The sequence below is a fragment of the Apostichopus japonicus genome, chromosome 11 (assembly GCF_037975245.1).
Source record: "Apostichopus japonicus isolate 1M-3 chromosome 11, ASM3797524v1, whole genome shotgun sequence".
In the NCBI taxonomy this organism is placed as follows: Eukaryota; Metazoa; Echinodermata; class Holothuroidea; order Aspidochirotida; family Stichopodidae; genus Apostichopus; species Apostichopus japonicus.
Window position 1 is genome coordinate 25,044,544 of NC_092571.1, and position 16,636 is coordinate 25,061,179.

The 16,636-nt window shown below is 37.7% G+C and overlaps 1 protein-coding gene across 2 annotated transcripts in view; it reads right to left on the minus strand.

Moving 5' to 3' along the window:
• Positions 1-625: 625 nt before the first annotated feature.
• The window catches only part of LOC139975949 (eukaryotic translation initiation factor 4 gamma 3-like), a 30,052-nt gene continuing 14,041 nt past the window's right edge, over positions 626-16,636 (minus strand). For both annotated transcript variants that reach the window (XM_071984255.1, XM_071984254.1), the window contains exons 15-29: positions 15,717-15,776; positions 14,698-14,832; positions 13,919-14,155; positions 13,257-13,361; positions 11,694-11,945; positions 11,203-11,375; positions 10,236-10,414; positions 9,519-9,616; positions 8,143-8,315; positions 6,518-6,722; positions 5,649-5,747; positions 5,002-5,148; positions 3,817-3,898; positions 3,235-3,381; positions 626-2,546 (exon numbers count right to left, since the gene is read on the minus strand). In XM_071984255.1, coding sequence (XP_071840356.1) covers positions 2,374-2,546; positions 3,235-3,381; positions 3,817-3,898; positions 5,002-5,148; positions 5,649-5,747; positions 6,518-6,722; positions 8,143-8,315; positions 9,519-9,616; positions 10,236-10,414; positions 11,203-11,375; positions 11,694-11,945; positions 13,257-13,361; positions 13,919-14,155; positions 14,698-14,832; positions 15,717-15,776 — 2,265 coding nt within the window. In that variant the 3' untranslated portion in view covers positions 626-2,373. The remainder of the gene's footprint in view (positions 2,547-3,234; positions 3,382-3,816; positions 3,899-5,001; positions 5,149-5,648; positions 5,748-6,517; positions 6,723-8,142; positions 8,316-9,518; positions 9,617-10,235; positions 10,415-11,202; positions 11,376-11,693; positions 11,946-13,256; positions 13,362-13,918; positions 14,156-14,697; positions 14,833-15,716; positions 15,777-16,636) is intronic.

The window sequence follows — 16,636 nt, forward strand, 5'->3', positions numbered from 1 at the left end:
AATAACATGGATAAACATGAGGCATCAACATTTTAAATGATTCATCCATTCTTCAGATATCCCGTTTACAAAGTTTTCATACTTTGATCTTTGCTGACTTCTGACCACTTCTACAGGGTCCATCTTATCAGTATGGGGCTTTCCCATACTAAATATGAGATTCATCAAGTTTCCATTCCTAAGATACCCTTTTTCGTTTTCAGACTTTGACCTTTGACCACGTCTACAAACTAGGGTTCATCTAATCAATATTGTGGATCCCTACTAGCCTTCGTTAAAGCATATTGGCCTATTTTTCTTTGCCAAAGGCGCTGGGTCCATCCTTACTATTCAACACGCTATGAGCTATTGTTCCTGTGATTGCGTCTCTGTGTGATTCATTCCTCCTGTGAATGGGCAGAGTGAATGTAGAATGGGGAGGAAAATGTAATAGCCGTAACATTTTCCTATTTTCATGTAGCGAGACTCGATCGCGTCGCTGAGCAGACCCAGCAGTGTAGATCCCCATACGCAATATGAGATTCATCTAAGCTTCATTTCTGTGTCTGCCCCCACATATGAACACCTAGATATCCACACTTCATTATCATAATATACCATCATAAAAAAGACAAAAACATTTCAATCTTTTTTTTTTAATTATTTATTAACACTAAATTTTTTTCAATGAATGGTTATACTCCAAATTGTCAGCAGTACACAAATGAATACATCTGTGTGTGATTATACCGCTTGTTTTAAATCCATACAGGTTGGACACGACCTGGAGAATGTATTGCAAAAGTAGCACATGACTAATCCGTCAGAGATTACGTAGGGACAAATCAGGACATTTGTAACTTTGTATCTTTCCCAAACTTCTAAGTATTGCTGACTTAAGCCTTCATATCATATATTTAATTTTCTTCTTCTTCTTCTTCTTTTTATTGTTGTTAAATATTGAATTCACTTCTTCATCAATTCTTCAATATTTCATTTAACATTAAACCTTTCTTTCTCTCTCTTCCACAAGAGATCAAAAGTTGCCACTTATTATTAACTAAAACCTATCCCAAACAGAGACTGACCTGTTTGTGTTTATTGTCAAAAGTGGGGCACCAAATAGTCCCTTCACACATCATAACAGCTGTTACATTTAACACCCCAAATCTTGTCTTAAAACCACATATTGTTAACAACCACACAAGGTGTTGTAACTTAAACTTGTATGACATACAAATATTTCTCTTTTCGAATATCTTTCTCAATAACCTGTTCCTAATGAGATCTGAAGACAGTTCCTCAAACTCAATGGTACATTTCGACCATTTTAATCATCATTTTTTCAGAGCATTTGAAACGAACCTAAACACATTTTTTTCAGAAGCATAATTTACAACAAAGTAGCTTCTTTCTTATTCCTTACATCCTGTAAACTTTGCTCAATCGAGTCATGCCAGGAGGATCCACCTATACTGAAACTTAGAAAATCACTCACTACATAGCATTTATTACTTCCCACAAACTTGCTACCTCACAAGGGTAGACCACCTTACTGAAAGAAGTAAACAGTCTTCTCATATTCTCCATAACATGTTCATTTTTTGTTTACCAACAACTTGTTAATGGAAAAGAGGATACCCAAGCCACAATTGTTCATCACAAATGAATATTGAAAATGCTCACATTCCCTCCGACTGTTTATTTATTTTTTTTAGTACATGCTTCCTTATTTTTCTTCCTTTTTTCTTCATTTAATAAAAAAATTCAGCATCTGCCTATATTTTTTCTCCAACATTATTTGAGTTTAACGCTGACAAATTTTTCATAAAACATAGAGAAATGAAAACTATTCCTTAAAAACAAAATCTTATTCATATAAAAAGTTCTTAATATATATAAATATCTTTCCATAAGTTGTTTTTTGTTTCCCTACTGCCTTTTTTCTCCCTGTTTATTTTATATTTGTCTCCACTTTTCTGTGTCTATCATTGACTGTTGGGTACAAAAGAAAAAAAAAACTGCATGCTGTACCAACATTTATCCCTCAACAAAATCCATACTTGAGGGGATAATTTTTTGCTGCTATATTTTTCTTTTCTTTTTTTCTTTTTTTTCTTTGTTTGTCTTTTTACTCTTTTGGGGGAGGTACCATTCTTTCTTGTCTCACAATCTTAGATCTTTAAGTTACTTTGAGGCAAACAAGCGGTTACGTAGGCAATTGGAGAATTTGTAGAAAATACTTCATGCGAATACTGCGTAATCCCCGCAGCCAAATAAAAATGTTCAGCAAACAAGGAAGGCTTGGTGGTTGCTTCGTACCGCAATTGAAAAAGAAGGCTCGTAGATTAACATACGATGACATCTCTCAACTGAAGCCACTCGCGGTCACCATTAATTCGGAGGGTCTGATTCCTCCAACCAAGTGTAGAAGCTGGTTACTGATTTCAAGGCGATACCTTTCCCCGTTTTCTCTGCTGCATCGTCGCTCTCCCTCCAAGAATAGAATGTTTCTTCAGAGATGACGTCTTCGTCGTAAAGCACATCAAAGTACAAGCGTAGAAGCCCTATTTGAGGAAAGATAAACATGATTTTAACATCACAGCAAAAACCCAACGCCCTGCACGTCCTCCAAAACGCAAACCTGTCGTCCTACAAGAACTATGACGACTTGATGGCACAAATTCAAATTTCTTTGTATGCTAAATGAACCAAACATGTTCACCACAACTATAGCGGTAACATGGTTAACACCATAGTACCAGTACTAGCTCCAAATGAATCCCATCTTTAACCACCATCCCCTATTGCTGCCTTTGCAATGGATAAGCTGCAATCTTACTGTGTTATACTCTACAATTAAAGGAAGGATAGAGTACCCAAAGACATTCTCTTTTACTTTATTTCACCAAATTAAACAAAAGCAACAACAAACTCAGGCAAAATAATCAAAACAAAACAGTTCAAGATTAAACAGCAGATAAAAGTGTCCAACGAATGTGTGGCCTAATATTTTTCCATATGCACTAAACGGTGCGTACACTTGTTCATTAATGGAACAGCCAAATAGATTTATTTTGATGGATCTGTTAGTAAGATTGACAGGTAATCAATCCCTTGCAATTATTACATGGTTTTAGTAAAAATAACACACAGTTTACCACCAGGAGTGAAATGAAGGCAGACAGATGCTGAAATAACTTTCCAACAACTTTCAATAACTTTCTCTGAAGTTCAAACTTGTTTTAAACTCACCTGGTGGGTTTTCTAGACTGTAATTCAAATGTTGGACTGCGAAGAGAGCTTGTAATTCTAGTTTGGCGTCACTGTCAATATACCTCTGCATCAAGACTGATCTTTTCTTCAGTAACTCATGGTCACCCCTACTATTTGTGCCTTCCCCTAAAAGGTAAAAACAAAGAACGAAATTGGCAACGAGGTTGGTTGCAGTTCCAAAATCAATGTTCTTTTCTGCACTTTCACAACCTTCTTAAAACCAGCCATTCCATGAAAAGCAAACCAAGACTAACTGTTCGGTCAGTAATACTCAACTCTGGTAAACATCAGGAAGTCCGAGACAGATCTGGTAAATTCTCAAACAAGTAATGAATGGATTCCGGTGAGCCCACAAGAATTTGCACAAATTACACTTAAGACTGCGGGAGTAAAGTCAGACTATGTCCTACATAAAGACTTGACATAAAAAAAAAGTATAGGTGACACTATTGTAACATTGTTTTCTAGACATGGCTTTGATTATTCATTATTGAGCTTAGGTTTGATGGGAATGGGGGGAGGGGTTATACTTTCTCCTTTCCCTCACATAAAGTTACTAACCTTTCACAGCTCCAAAGCACACAGCTGACACTAAGGCACGTATAAATTCCTTGGTCTTCCTCACATCTGGTGGAATTGATTTCTGTATAAGACAACGGCAAAACCAGTTTCTATTACTAGAAGAATCTTATTTTCAAACCTGTTGTTAATAATCCAGAGAGATGCACCATACATCCATGCCTTATAAGAGCTTAATTACTGGGAAAAAAGACAAAGGAATTTTGGCATAATTTCAGTTTGTTAGTGTTTTTGGTTAGTATGTACTACTGCTTAACAATAATACTGAGTTCTTTGCAAGTTGTGAGATTTCTAAGTGGTTCACAGAGAAGTTTCTTGTAACTAAAAGTGCTGTAAAGGCCAGTACAATCTAGGCAAATGGCCAAGCCAAGTAATGTAAAGTAAATGATTACTGAGAAATAATAATAGAGATCAAAATGATTTTGTTTTTCTGATTCGATAAGGAAATGCTGTCAGAAATGATTCCATGTGATTAATGCTGAAACATTACAAGCTGACTCGGATATTCTAACAACACACCTGACTTTCCATGTTGCAGGGATTGTATCACTCATTGCGACACTACTGTCGGAAGTGCAATCTAATCCTAAATTCAACATCAAGTGGCTTGCAAAAAATATGCACAACTTATAGTAAAAGCTGGCGATATCACTGATCCATTGTTGTCTTAATAGGACTTTGTCTGACAATGGGTATAGCTTTTGAATCATTGGTAAGTCATGGAGAAAGGCCAGCAATTAGGAGTTCCAACTGACTACACACACTTACAGACTCTACATTTGAGGTTCACATGCAGTGATCCCTAAGGTAAGACATGTCTCCATGAATATGCAAACATTTTCCCTAAGGTCAGACATGTCTCTATGAATATGCATTACCTTCTCCCTATGGTCAGACATTTGCCATGCATATGAATAGTTTCCCTAAGGTAGCACACGTCACCATGAATATTCATACATTTTCCTTAAGGTCAGACATGTCTCTATGAATATGCATTAGTTTCCCTAAACGTTTCCCTCTTCGTCCTGTACCAATACAAACACACCTCAAACATTCCTGGTTACCCTCTTTGCCAAAGGAAAATGTTCCTGTGCCATTTCTCTTACACAATGTCATTCATTTAACTGACATCACAAAACTTGAAATCTGAATGTGAAGCTCACTCACCTCGATGAAGTCAAAGACTTCATCGTTAGTAAGACTTTCATTCTGGAATTGAAGGATTAGATCCCGCTGGAAGTTTCCTATCCTCGTCTCTTCCTTAGGGGTGCTCTGTGATACTCTATCTACTGGCTGCTCTGTGAATGATACTTTCTGTAAACAAAATACAAAACCAACAAATTAACCTACAATGAATTTTTACCCACCAGCAGTGAAAACAATGGTTTACAATGCACACTACCTGAAATTACTATTTGATTGATTGATTGATCGACTGACATCAAATATACACCAATGTCAGCCTGACTGTATCAAAACTTCTGAATGGCTTTTTTAAAAGGCAATTACCCATACCATAGTTTCAAATATAAATGTACACAATTTCACTCTGAAAGGGTCTGTGAAGCCACCACACAGGTGTTAATATGGATATGGCGAAGTATTCAATGACATGAATGACCGACAATTAACATGCACACTGAATAGCAATATCAAACTAACTTGTTTGTCTTATTTAATTGATGAAACAAGGTAATTAAAATATTGTTTATAAATGTGGGGGAAAGGTACATGGGCGAGCAAAAGGCAGAAATTAGAGTAGGGGACCTGAGATGACAATGGAGTATATTCTTCGATTTCAAAATAGTACTTACCTTATTTTTAACAAATTCTTGGATGTTCGTTCCGGAAGGTAAAAATAGACTCCAGGTGAAATTAGATGTTTTCCATATTTTGGCCATATGTGTCTCACTCTGTTGAGGGGGAAAGAACCACTAATATTAATCTCCATGCTTTCTGGTGGAAGTCCCATATGATACCATAAAGAAAGTCTATTTTCACAACTCTCATGCATCAACCTAACATATCTCATAATTTCATGTCATAGTGACTGAGACATCATGTTGATAGTAAGTTTCAAATTGAAACAGCAAAACTTTTCATATTGAAAGCACTTGCCTCGAACTGTCCTGAAATAGTACTGGAATGTCAATAGCATACAGTTTGTTTTCTTTTACTGTACATTCTACAGTCAGCTCAGTCAAGTATTGAGAGGGTGTGTGTAGGGGGGGGGGGCAGGGAGAGACAGGCGATAGCGATGGAGACAGCTATGGCAGGGAACATCTGAAGGGTATAAGGACATTATTTTGTACAGGGATGAGCCTGGTGTAGAAAAAAAGATCACGGAACTTTGCAAAAATTGTGGTATAGGCACCAGTTTGCGTATGCTACAGTGTGTTAGGATAACAGTTTTTGTCCCCGAGGTAAAAAAGAAATCACGTATATTCCCTGAATTCACGGCAAAAGCTCATACCTGTTTGTAAGTGTAGAATGTTCTACATACTGATCTGATACTGCACTGTAAACTACTGATAATACAATGTAAATACACATCACACAGTCCTCAATCTCTAACATCTATGACGACGGCACTCCACAAATAACTCCTCTCCACACACCAATACTTGTCTCTCAATTCGTTCCCTAAACCACCAAGTCTTCAATCTACAAAGTCTATACTCACTGTTAAATTAACACCAGCCTTCAGGATCTCAGCCATGCACTCGGCCGATTTCCCTTCCCTGGGTATTTTTTGGACCACATCTCGGAGGAATGCAAAGTTGGTGGCCCCTTCGGCAGCCATAGCTCCGATGATTTCACCCAAGTAAGTCCAATATAGTGGAATATCTATCTCCATGTCCTCTGCAAATTCTAAAATTTCGTTTAGACTGTAAACAAAATTTAGATCAACATTTGTTACAGAGAGAAGAAAGTCTTTGAAAAAGAATAATTTGCAGAATTCAGCAAAGAAAGGAGATGTCTTAAAAGTATGGCTGCATGGGGAGTATGTTTCTTTGCAAAAAATTATTTATTTGAATTTCTTCATCACGAAGAAGACCAGAGATCATCCACAATGTTTAAAATCTCACCTCTTCGTTACCAAGAAAGCTTTGGTGCTTGAAATGGGGTTACTTTTTTAATATAATTATGTCCGTTTCTAATAGTAATTTTTGTCTTTCCACCATTTTATACCTGGTGTGTTTCAAAGGAAACAACCCTGCAAAGATCAGATTAACCAGAAAGCCAGTTGGCTTAGTGATAACTTGACACAATTTGTATGAGAACATTAAACAGCAATACTACAAAACAAGATTCTTATGTGTTGACCGTTAGTGATCGGCAAGATTCTTGCACAAATGCCGACCTGCCTATCAAGTAAGAAGTTCATCATCCAAGCTTTAGTTTTATCGGTACAATGTCTACGTGATTTTCAGATCTATTATTAACCTAGAATGAACTTCAACAAAGTAAAACCTTTTGAGTTACCAGGTGCGTGCTTACAAAATTAAAAGACTGACCTGACATGACATTTGACCTCCCCAGAAAAGAAGGTGTTTTTGTACCAAATAAGGTGGATCATTCGTACCAAGTATGACAATCATCTACCCCTTACTTTAAGGGTAATTATGTTGCAGAGGTTTTCAGATTTTGAGCTTGGTTGACCTCAAACAACCTTTGACATCTACCAGTCTCCATAGCATACTTGCACACATCAAGGGAGAGCTACATACCAGTACAAACTGCAACCAAGCAGCACTTTTTGACTTATTATGCTGACAGAGTTTCACACTTTTATCTCTGTTGTCTTTTGATGATCGTTGACCTTTACTAATTTCGACAGGGCTCTTGCACTCAGCAAGCAGTATCTATATACAAAGTATGAACTTTAACAAAGATGCACTTTTTGAGCTATCGTCTTTACAAGGTTTTCAGACTTTGACCCCTGTTGACCTTTGACCTTCACATATATGAAAATGGTGCTAGTACTCCATAAGAAGGATCCACATACCACAATAGGAAGGATCCACATACCAAGCATGACATTAACCCACAAGGGACCTTTGAATCTGTTTATACAAGCAGGTGTCTCACACACACACACAATCATCATCCCATACATTCTGTCCCTTCCAGCAAGGAATCAACATTTGAATTTGCTACCAGTTATAAAACCTGCTGTTATTATTGAAATTGCTGCAAGTCACTTGCACTTTACATCCAAGACAGAAAATTTGTATTTTTCTAAATCAATTCTTTCTTTCTTCCAGGTGCAAAAACTGTACCCAAAATATTTCTCCATATACCTACCCATCGTTAAATTGTTCAACTGAGATGGTGGATGTTTGTAATAGCCTGTGGAAGAGCCTGCCAACGGACTCTCTCATACCGCTTGATTTTTCTAGAACATCTTCAATGGCTACGCGGACAAATACATGTTGAAGTTTAGGTGACTTCAGCTCCTCTAAACAAGTAATAGCTTCCTGTAACGGATAAAAACAAAAACATTTGACTGTTTAATACAATTGCGAAAGCATGAAGGAAGGGAACGTGATATAATTTGTTGCAGTTGTAAGATCTATGAATTCTATTTCCCAGACTGAAAATATTTTATGTTTCAGTGGACAAAATATGCTGCATATGCTTGAGTCTTGTTCATTGCCCATGTATTCTGCTGTGCGACACCTGATAACATTATACTACAGTGAAATATGCTGCACCAACACAAGCTCTTGCCACAGTTTTGTACCACCCCTTGTATCCAAAAGACCTCAATCCAGCGTGTCCCAAAGAAAGCAATCCTTCCAGACATAAGGTAGAAAATGTTCTAAGATAGAATCCCTTTAACTTTACCACCATTGTGGGTTTTGCTGGGCAGCTCAGTGGATCTTGATACCAATTACAAACATTTACCAATAAAACCTTGTCACAATAATAACAGACTGTCAATTGCTTCTCTGATGTCTTATGGGAATCAAGGCCTATAATAAAGGCTTTCAATCATAAGGTCCCCGGTTCCGGTCACCACCAGATTAATGTATGTCATCCAGTTACAGAGTTGTTGACAATTAACAATTCATAGTCATGGACGTTAAATATGAATGTAAGAGACTGACTTCGGTCAGCTTGCGGCTTTGATAAGCTAAATAAGGCTTCTTTGCGAGTTCCTGCTTGCAGGAGGATCTAATATACATACATACATACATACATACATACATACATACATACATACATACATACATACATACCAACATAATATCCATAATAAAGAATGTATTACTATGCATACAATGGAATAACTCTCTAATCACACTCTCACACAACTATGGGCAGGATCTGAAATAATAGAGGACTCCGGTAGAAAACTGTTAAATTGTCTTTCATGTTCAAAACAGTAGCACATGGTCTAGTCACCTCTGATGCATCATTTGAACACAACCAGGGATTTACAGCCCAGCCAAGGGGTCTGATGCTTACTAAGGGTTTGTAATAACAGCTTGGAATAGGCACATCTAGTAAAGACCATTCAAAGGGATGGCAGGACATCCTTTACTCAAATTGGCATAACAATGTAAGCCTTCATTGATTTCTTTACTGTGGGCTCGGAATATTGTTTTTGTCGAGTTGAGTAGAGCGGTGGGGTGGGAAGTAGACATTGGATGCCTACATTTATGATATCTTCTCACCTTGAAGTCTTTGATGCTGACAAATTCCTTTATAGTGGACCTGGACCTCTTCTCATACTCCTCTTCTGATAAGGCTACAGCAGCAGGTGGCTCTACTCCTGAAAAAGAAAAACAGCAACAGATAAAATAATCGAATGCAAAAACTAAGATCCAAAACACATTCAAATGTGTTATGCAACAGAATATCTACTTGTTGTGTACTACAGGAGGACTGTTTAAATTCGGTATTCTAGTCCCATTGATGTATGATGTTCCTTCTCCCAAAACCATGATGTTCATAAAATCATTTCTGCAGGCTTGTGTGTGTGAATGGAAACTTTTTTTACGACTCTTCACCTTGTGCGAAACATTTCCAGACCACAATCTAAGGATGTTCGCCAGACAGAATCACTCATTAACCAACAAAGAGCAGTGACATGTACTCACCTTTGCTCAATTCTTGGATCCATGCGAGAGTCGACCCTATTTGTGTTTGCATAGGAAAGTATCACTGCAGTCATAACATCAAGCCTAGTTTATCATATGCCATATGCTTACTGTCATTTACCTCCTGTACACTAACAGTTAAGATCCTTTCGAACATGGTCTTGACAATTGATAACTTGATATTCTGTATCACACACGGATTAGCTAGACAAACGCCCCTTACACAGATTAGCTAGACAAACTCCCCTCATCCCTCCTTTTCTCTCTACTACTTTTCTTTTATCTACTTACTCTTTTCCTGGTTTCTGTCAAGTTCGTTAGACCTTGACTTCAGTGACCCTGTGAATCGCTGCGTGTCCGCTATCGCCGACTGTCTCTCTCTCGAACGATCAATCTCCCTCTCTCTGGACCGCTTGGAGCCGGAAGATGACCTGCCCTTGTTATCCCTCGCTGATGGTGGTAACATGGACCTACAAGCATACCAGGAAGAAAATATTTCAAGCATTACAGGAGAAGTTCATCAATCGCTTGCCTCTTGAGCTGCATTTAAACTGGTGCAAGATTAGGGTGGGTCAGGACAGAGGGTATGGGATAGGGAAGAGTAGGCGAACATTATACAGGGTGTCCAATTATTCATCGATTCTCATCAATATCTGAACAATGGATAGTGAAGCCAAAAGCAGTGTTAACATGAGTTGAGAAAAAGCTGTGTGTATAGGGTCTTGTAGAACCACAACTTTTTGCTGCCTAATACCCCATTGGGTCCTTCCTCAAGATGTAGATTGCTGCCCTTTTATGAGCAATCCCACGAACTTAGGAAGTTCTACTTTGTCTGTAGAATGCTGTAGGTATCCAGCGTCCATCTACAGAACCTTGCTAAGATCTGCTTGTTTATTTTACAAATTATTCTTCAGACAAAAAAATGAAATTCTCATTGAGATCATTCCTACTTTATTATTCTTTCACTGAAATGCATTGTTTCAATATTTAACATTTTTATACCTTTAAATTGAATGAAGTGTTAACTATTTTCCACTGTGCATCATTTGGGGGTGAGGGGGGGGGGGCTTAACTTGCAGCAAAAATTGAAACCATGTTACAATAAATCTGGGTTAAGCTCAGTTTTAATAAATCCAGTTGACATACCCAGTACAATTACCTATTCTTTTGCCCTTGTTCTTTATTTTGTAATTCAATATTGCATTTTGGCATCCACATTTTAAATTCCTACCCTACTCTGCACTCTTTAATACATTACCTTGATTGTTGTTTATCCTCTCCGAGCATCATGAACCTGTTACCCTGAGAAATTTTAGCCTCCGAGGAACCCGAGGACGACTTCCCTCCTCCTCCACTGCTGCCTTTGCCCCAGCCCCCTAAGGAGCCCGGTCTGCCACCTGGACCCAACTGTACATTATCATCAATGGTTTGCTGAAGAGTAACAAACAAAGAATTATGCACCAAACATACTAAATGTGAAAACAACAGTGAAATCAGAAACTTCCAACTGGTGGAACACAAAAGGGTCACATAATGGGATTGGGGGGGAGGGGGAGATCACATTTCATTAACAAAAAGGTACATGGCACATGGTTTTATATGGGCTCAGGGAATATGGCAGTTTGAGGGTATGGTGGTATTGTGTATATGTGGGTAGGTTTAGCAGAGTCAAAATACACTCATGCCTATGAAATAAAACTGAAGTGTATACCTTGCCACATAATTATAACAAGTTTAATCAACACTCACCCTTGTAATTTTAAGCTTGGCTGGGTTTTCAATAACGTTTTGTTTGGTACTCCTGTTTCCTGAGACAGTATTCCATCCCCCATCCTCCTGGTATTTCTCCATGCTCCCCTGCGGTCTCTTTGATGACTGTCGGGGTGCTAAACGAGAGGTTAGTTGCTCCTGTTCTCTCTTTTGCTTTTCCATCTCGGCTTCCTTTCTAATCTGGTCGATCATAACTGGCTTGGCTTCATTTCGCCTTGGCTTCCAGTTGTTCTGTAATATATCAAAATGGTACCATCAAGCAAGTGTGTTCTACAATATCGTTGCCAACACATGGCAGTAGAAGCATAAATGGGATTATGCATAATCACTGCCTCGACCCAGTAGACCTAAGGCTGTATGGTTTCACTAATGTCAGAAACCAGCAGTCAAAGTGAGCTTTCACTGATGCAATGTTCAAGTTCATTCAACTATATTCACCATTCATCATTTTAGTCTACGGACCCACTTGTTCTCTTAAACTTGTTTTTATTACCTGTGTGTGACATGTTAAATACCAATTTCTTTGTATTTACAAATAAATCTGTATGTTTACATGTACATTTTTCTGCTCAGGTCAGTTTCATGGATTCTTTTAACATTGTTCCAAGTTTAAAGTAAAGCACAACTGTTGTGTAACCAAGGCTTTGTGCCAGCGACAGACAGCCAGAGCATGGCCATAGGCACAATCCACAAGTTTGCCAGCTAGGCTGTGAATAGGACCACTTAGTACTGCATATTTCTGGCTACAGCCTTGCCTGGAACTGCCGTAATCATAAAAGAACTATAAGACAATGCAGACTCTACAAAATAAAGACCCTCGTTAATAAACCGATACAAGCAACCACTGAACCTCTTGCAGGTCTCTACTGCAAAAGTTGGAGCTAATTGATGAGTGGTTTTGCTTTCAAACAATGCAGACTTTTCCCTTGACACAATGTCCTTAAGGCACAAGCCCCTTACAGATAATAATACAAACAAATGAATAGTACAACAAATACAAACAAACAAATAGTAGAACCAAAACAAACAAACAAATAGTACAACAAATAAATACAAACAAATAGTACAATCCAACAATAGTTTAAGCAAATAGTTAATAGTTGAGTATGTCTCTTATCATGCATAAGGTCTCCATCTATTATCAAATGGAAACCAAAGTTTGCACATTAGGAGTTTCTTTGCCCTCCATTACTAGATAGGATTCTTACCAAGGGAGATCATACCACGAGTGGAGGGTTGGAGCATTTGTCCGACTTTGTTAGGTTTATGCAGAAAATGTTCAACTACTTTCGTGTTATATATATTAACATATATATATTATATATATAATTAGTTAATGAGTACTTTGTTTTGACCATGTTTCCAATACTAAGATTCTATGTACAGACACTGTGATAAAAAATCTTTACAAATTAAGCTTACATAGCTAGCCATGTCAGATAAATGATGTCCTGTAGAACTTTTAAATTCCAGAATTTGAACTTGGCAAACTCAAAACATGACAAAACCCTGTAGATAGATATGTAGTAATATCGAACTTACATCTCGTAGATCCTTAAGATCATGCAGCATAAATCGTATCCTGGAGGAAATTTTCTTCTCTTTGATAATTTTGTCTACTTGGTTGAAGTACTGATCCATTAATGCCTGCAACAGGAAGGGAAAAAAAGAATTTCAATACAATTGCTTTCATTAGACCTTCCAGCACTTACTATGTCCATAAACAAGTCCAGAATTAACAACTATAATACAGATTGCATACAGATAAACATATTGGTCCAGCTCCCCCCCCCCCCATCTTGATAATTATATAGCTTAGTTCAGATCAGAATTTCACATATGTCAACTGAAACTTGGAAAGCATCATTCTTTTTTGTACATTTACTTCTTTATATGAAAAGAGCTTTCAATGAATAAGCCAACGAACCAACTTTAGGACACTTGTAGGAAATAGCATTGAAAAAGCAAACAAGCTGCACACTCACAAGCCAAAGAAAAAAAATGTTATCATCTCTACCAACCCACCCCCCCCCCCTTTGATCTAATTACCCCAAACTGAAGCGACCCACATCACTACACTCTCCCAACCACCATTAAAGTTCCTCAAATAGTTTGCTCTATACCTTCATTGCACACTGCTTGCCCCATCCTTCCCTCCCCCATCCTCCCCACCCTTTCCCATATAAGATTGTTAGAGAACCTACCTTGCCCTTTTGATGGTCAAGACTTTGTCCAATAGTCGAAACCAACTTGGACATGCACTCTAAGGACTCTTCATCTTTAGCCTTTAGTAACAGGAAGATGCAGCCTTGCATAATCTTCTCTGTCAGCAGAGATAGTTTGAAGAGTTCTCCGATGAATCGGATATTGCCGATAATCTGTTTCTTAGCAATCATCTGTTGGTACTCTAGTTCTGCTTGGGCTTCTTCTTGTTCTTTTGCCTTTAACACGTAAATTAAAGGACGACAAATGTGAAGGATAAAAGTGATGAATATCAGATATTCCTGGCATCTCAAACAAATGCAAAACAAGAATCTAGTGTCAGCGGTCCAACAAACCCTTGGATGAGTGAGATAACCAAAACGGAGGGGAAATGTTTCACATCTTTCTGTCCGGAAGGAACAGATTTGAAATAAGATCCATTATTTGACCTATTTCAAGGAGAGATACAAAGAAATGTACAGAAGAAAACTTTAAAAAATTTAAGAGCTGAAAGTACTGTGGCCATGTTGAGATTATACCTGCTGAATATTTGAATGGTACCTTCAAAATGGAGTTACATTTTTTGGGGGGGGGGTTACATTTTTTTTGGGGGGGGAGCAGTTTGATGAAGTTCATCACACATGTAGAAATGACATGGACCTGCTTATCCTTCAAAGGCTCCAAATCGTGAATGAAATGATAAATTTGTAACGATGGTTGTAACTTAATTCCTTTTTTTTAAATCATACAGAAGGAATTAGGTGGTTAGGGAATGTCTTACCGACAGAGCCGCGATCCTCTTCTTCTCCATCTCAATTTTTTCATCACTTCTCTGTCGCTCAAACTGTTTCTGACATTTAATTATAATCAGTTTTCTGAATTGCACTTTGCTACCATCAGCCTTAGTCACCTCAATCTAGAGAAAACAAAGGGAAACAACAAAATCTTTAATGAGCTGCTGGAGAGTGAAAACTTTCTGACAAACTTTTTGGAGTTTCTGACAAACTCACGGTGAAGTAGACGGCAAGTTGTTGATTCCAACAACAGTTTGACAACAAGACAACAGATTCATTCCAAAGATATACTACACAACACTGGTGTCTTCCATTTCATTTCAAACTAGACTTTTTTCTTTGTTTTGTAAGTTTTGATGAATAACGTAAAAATGACTATAAACAACGAAAGCTTTTTACCTTCTTACTGTCTGTTTGACTTTCAAACGTGGTACAACACCTAACAGTGAGTTCGCACAAGAAAAGATCAAGATCATAAAACGATGGTACAAGCGAAAGATGTCCTGCAAGGATTGTACGGCAAGGATTGTACTAGAGTGATTCCTTGCAATGGCAATTGCTACCAGAATAAGGTGCTACACCTCGCAAAAAGGTACATTCACAAAGGAGAGGTGATGGGTCAATGGTTGTGCTAAACTGTTACCAGTTAATTGGCTAGGTAGATGGAAAAGTTCAACAGCCAGACAGGTTAGAGAGGTAGTGCAGTATGTTCAAAATGCTACCTTTCTGTCATGGTGATGTTATTGAATTATAAATGGTCGCTATAGGGATGAAGGACATCAGTCAATCGTGTTAGCTTTACAGATTATCATTAAAGGAATAACCAAGGCTGAGAATAAATAAAACTATATAACAGAGTTTGTGAAACGAAATACCTTGATCCAACTCCTAGCTTCATAATTTTCCATTTTACTAAACCAATTTTACGGATTTCATTTCTCCATTATTACTTGATGAAAAATTCATATTAATATGTATTCGTTCAAGTATATGATTTACAACTTACATTTTGCATGACTCTGCACATGTTTGCATATGCCTGGCTGAAACCAGGTTCCATTATTGCCTGTATAAAAAAGAAAACAAATATGAATCAGTGATTTCAATCAATCCTGAGGGAAAGTTATGGTGTTAGCTTTGAAGTAGAACAAACGAAATCACATCTTTCCACATTTTGAAATATTTCATAGATTGATAGTTACAGCTTTTAAAGGAAACACACTTCCAGCTATCATTATTAGTGACAGAAATAACAGTCATGAATTAACCCCTCCCCACACCCCCCTCCCCCACCACCACACACACCCCTATCATCCCATCCTTGACAGCCAAGAGACACAACCCAACCATCATTCTTAGTCTATATGATAGGGATAACTTTCACGAACAACTTCCCCAAACAGCTAAAGGAAACAAAATCTTCTTCCATTTGGGAGATAATCACAAATTGTTCACGTTTCTTCAGAAAAGTCTAAAATATGGCATCATTGAGCCATGTGTGCTTCATGTTTTTGTCTTTTTATATTCTTCTTTATTTGTTACAAATGTTATATTTGCCTGTAAAGGAGACGGGGTTTTACAGATTATGTCAAATCTAAAATGTGGAAGCTCTTAACATGACCTAATGATGACAATGGTTTCAGTGTCCACAATAATAACATTTTACCTGGAAAAATTAAAAAGACGAACATAAAGAAAAGTGAAAGGTTTGAGATCCTAGTAGTAGCACTATGAAATGACAGATTAACAAAATGTCGGCTCCCAGACGAGATTTTAAACTACGACATCTCTCAAACAGAGCAGCATTTTGCTAAGCTGGTTTGGGGGGAGTTGATCTTCACAAAGATCTTCTGTCATATAAGATAAAGATGATGGTTGGGCTTTTGTCCCCTTTAAAGGCCAAATATCAGTTGATTTAAATGCACC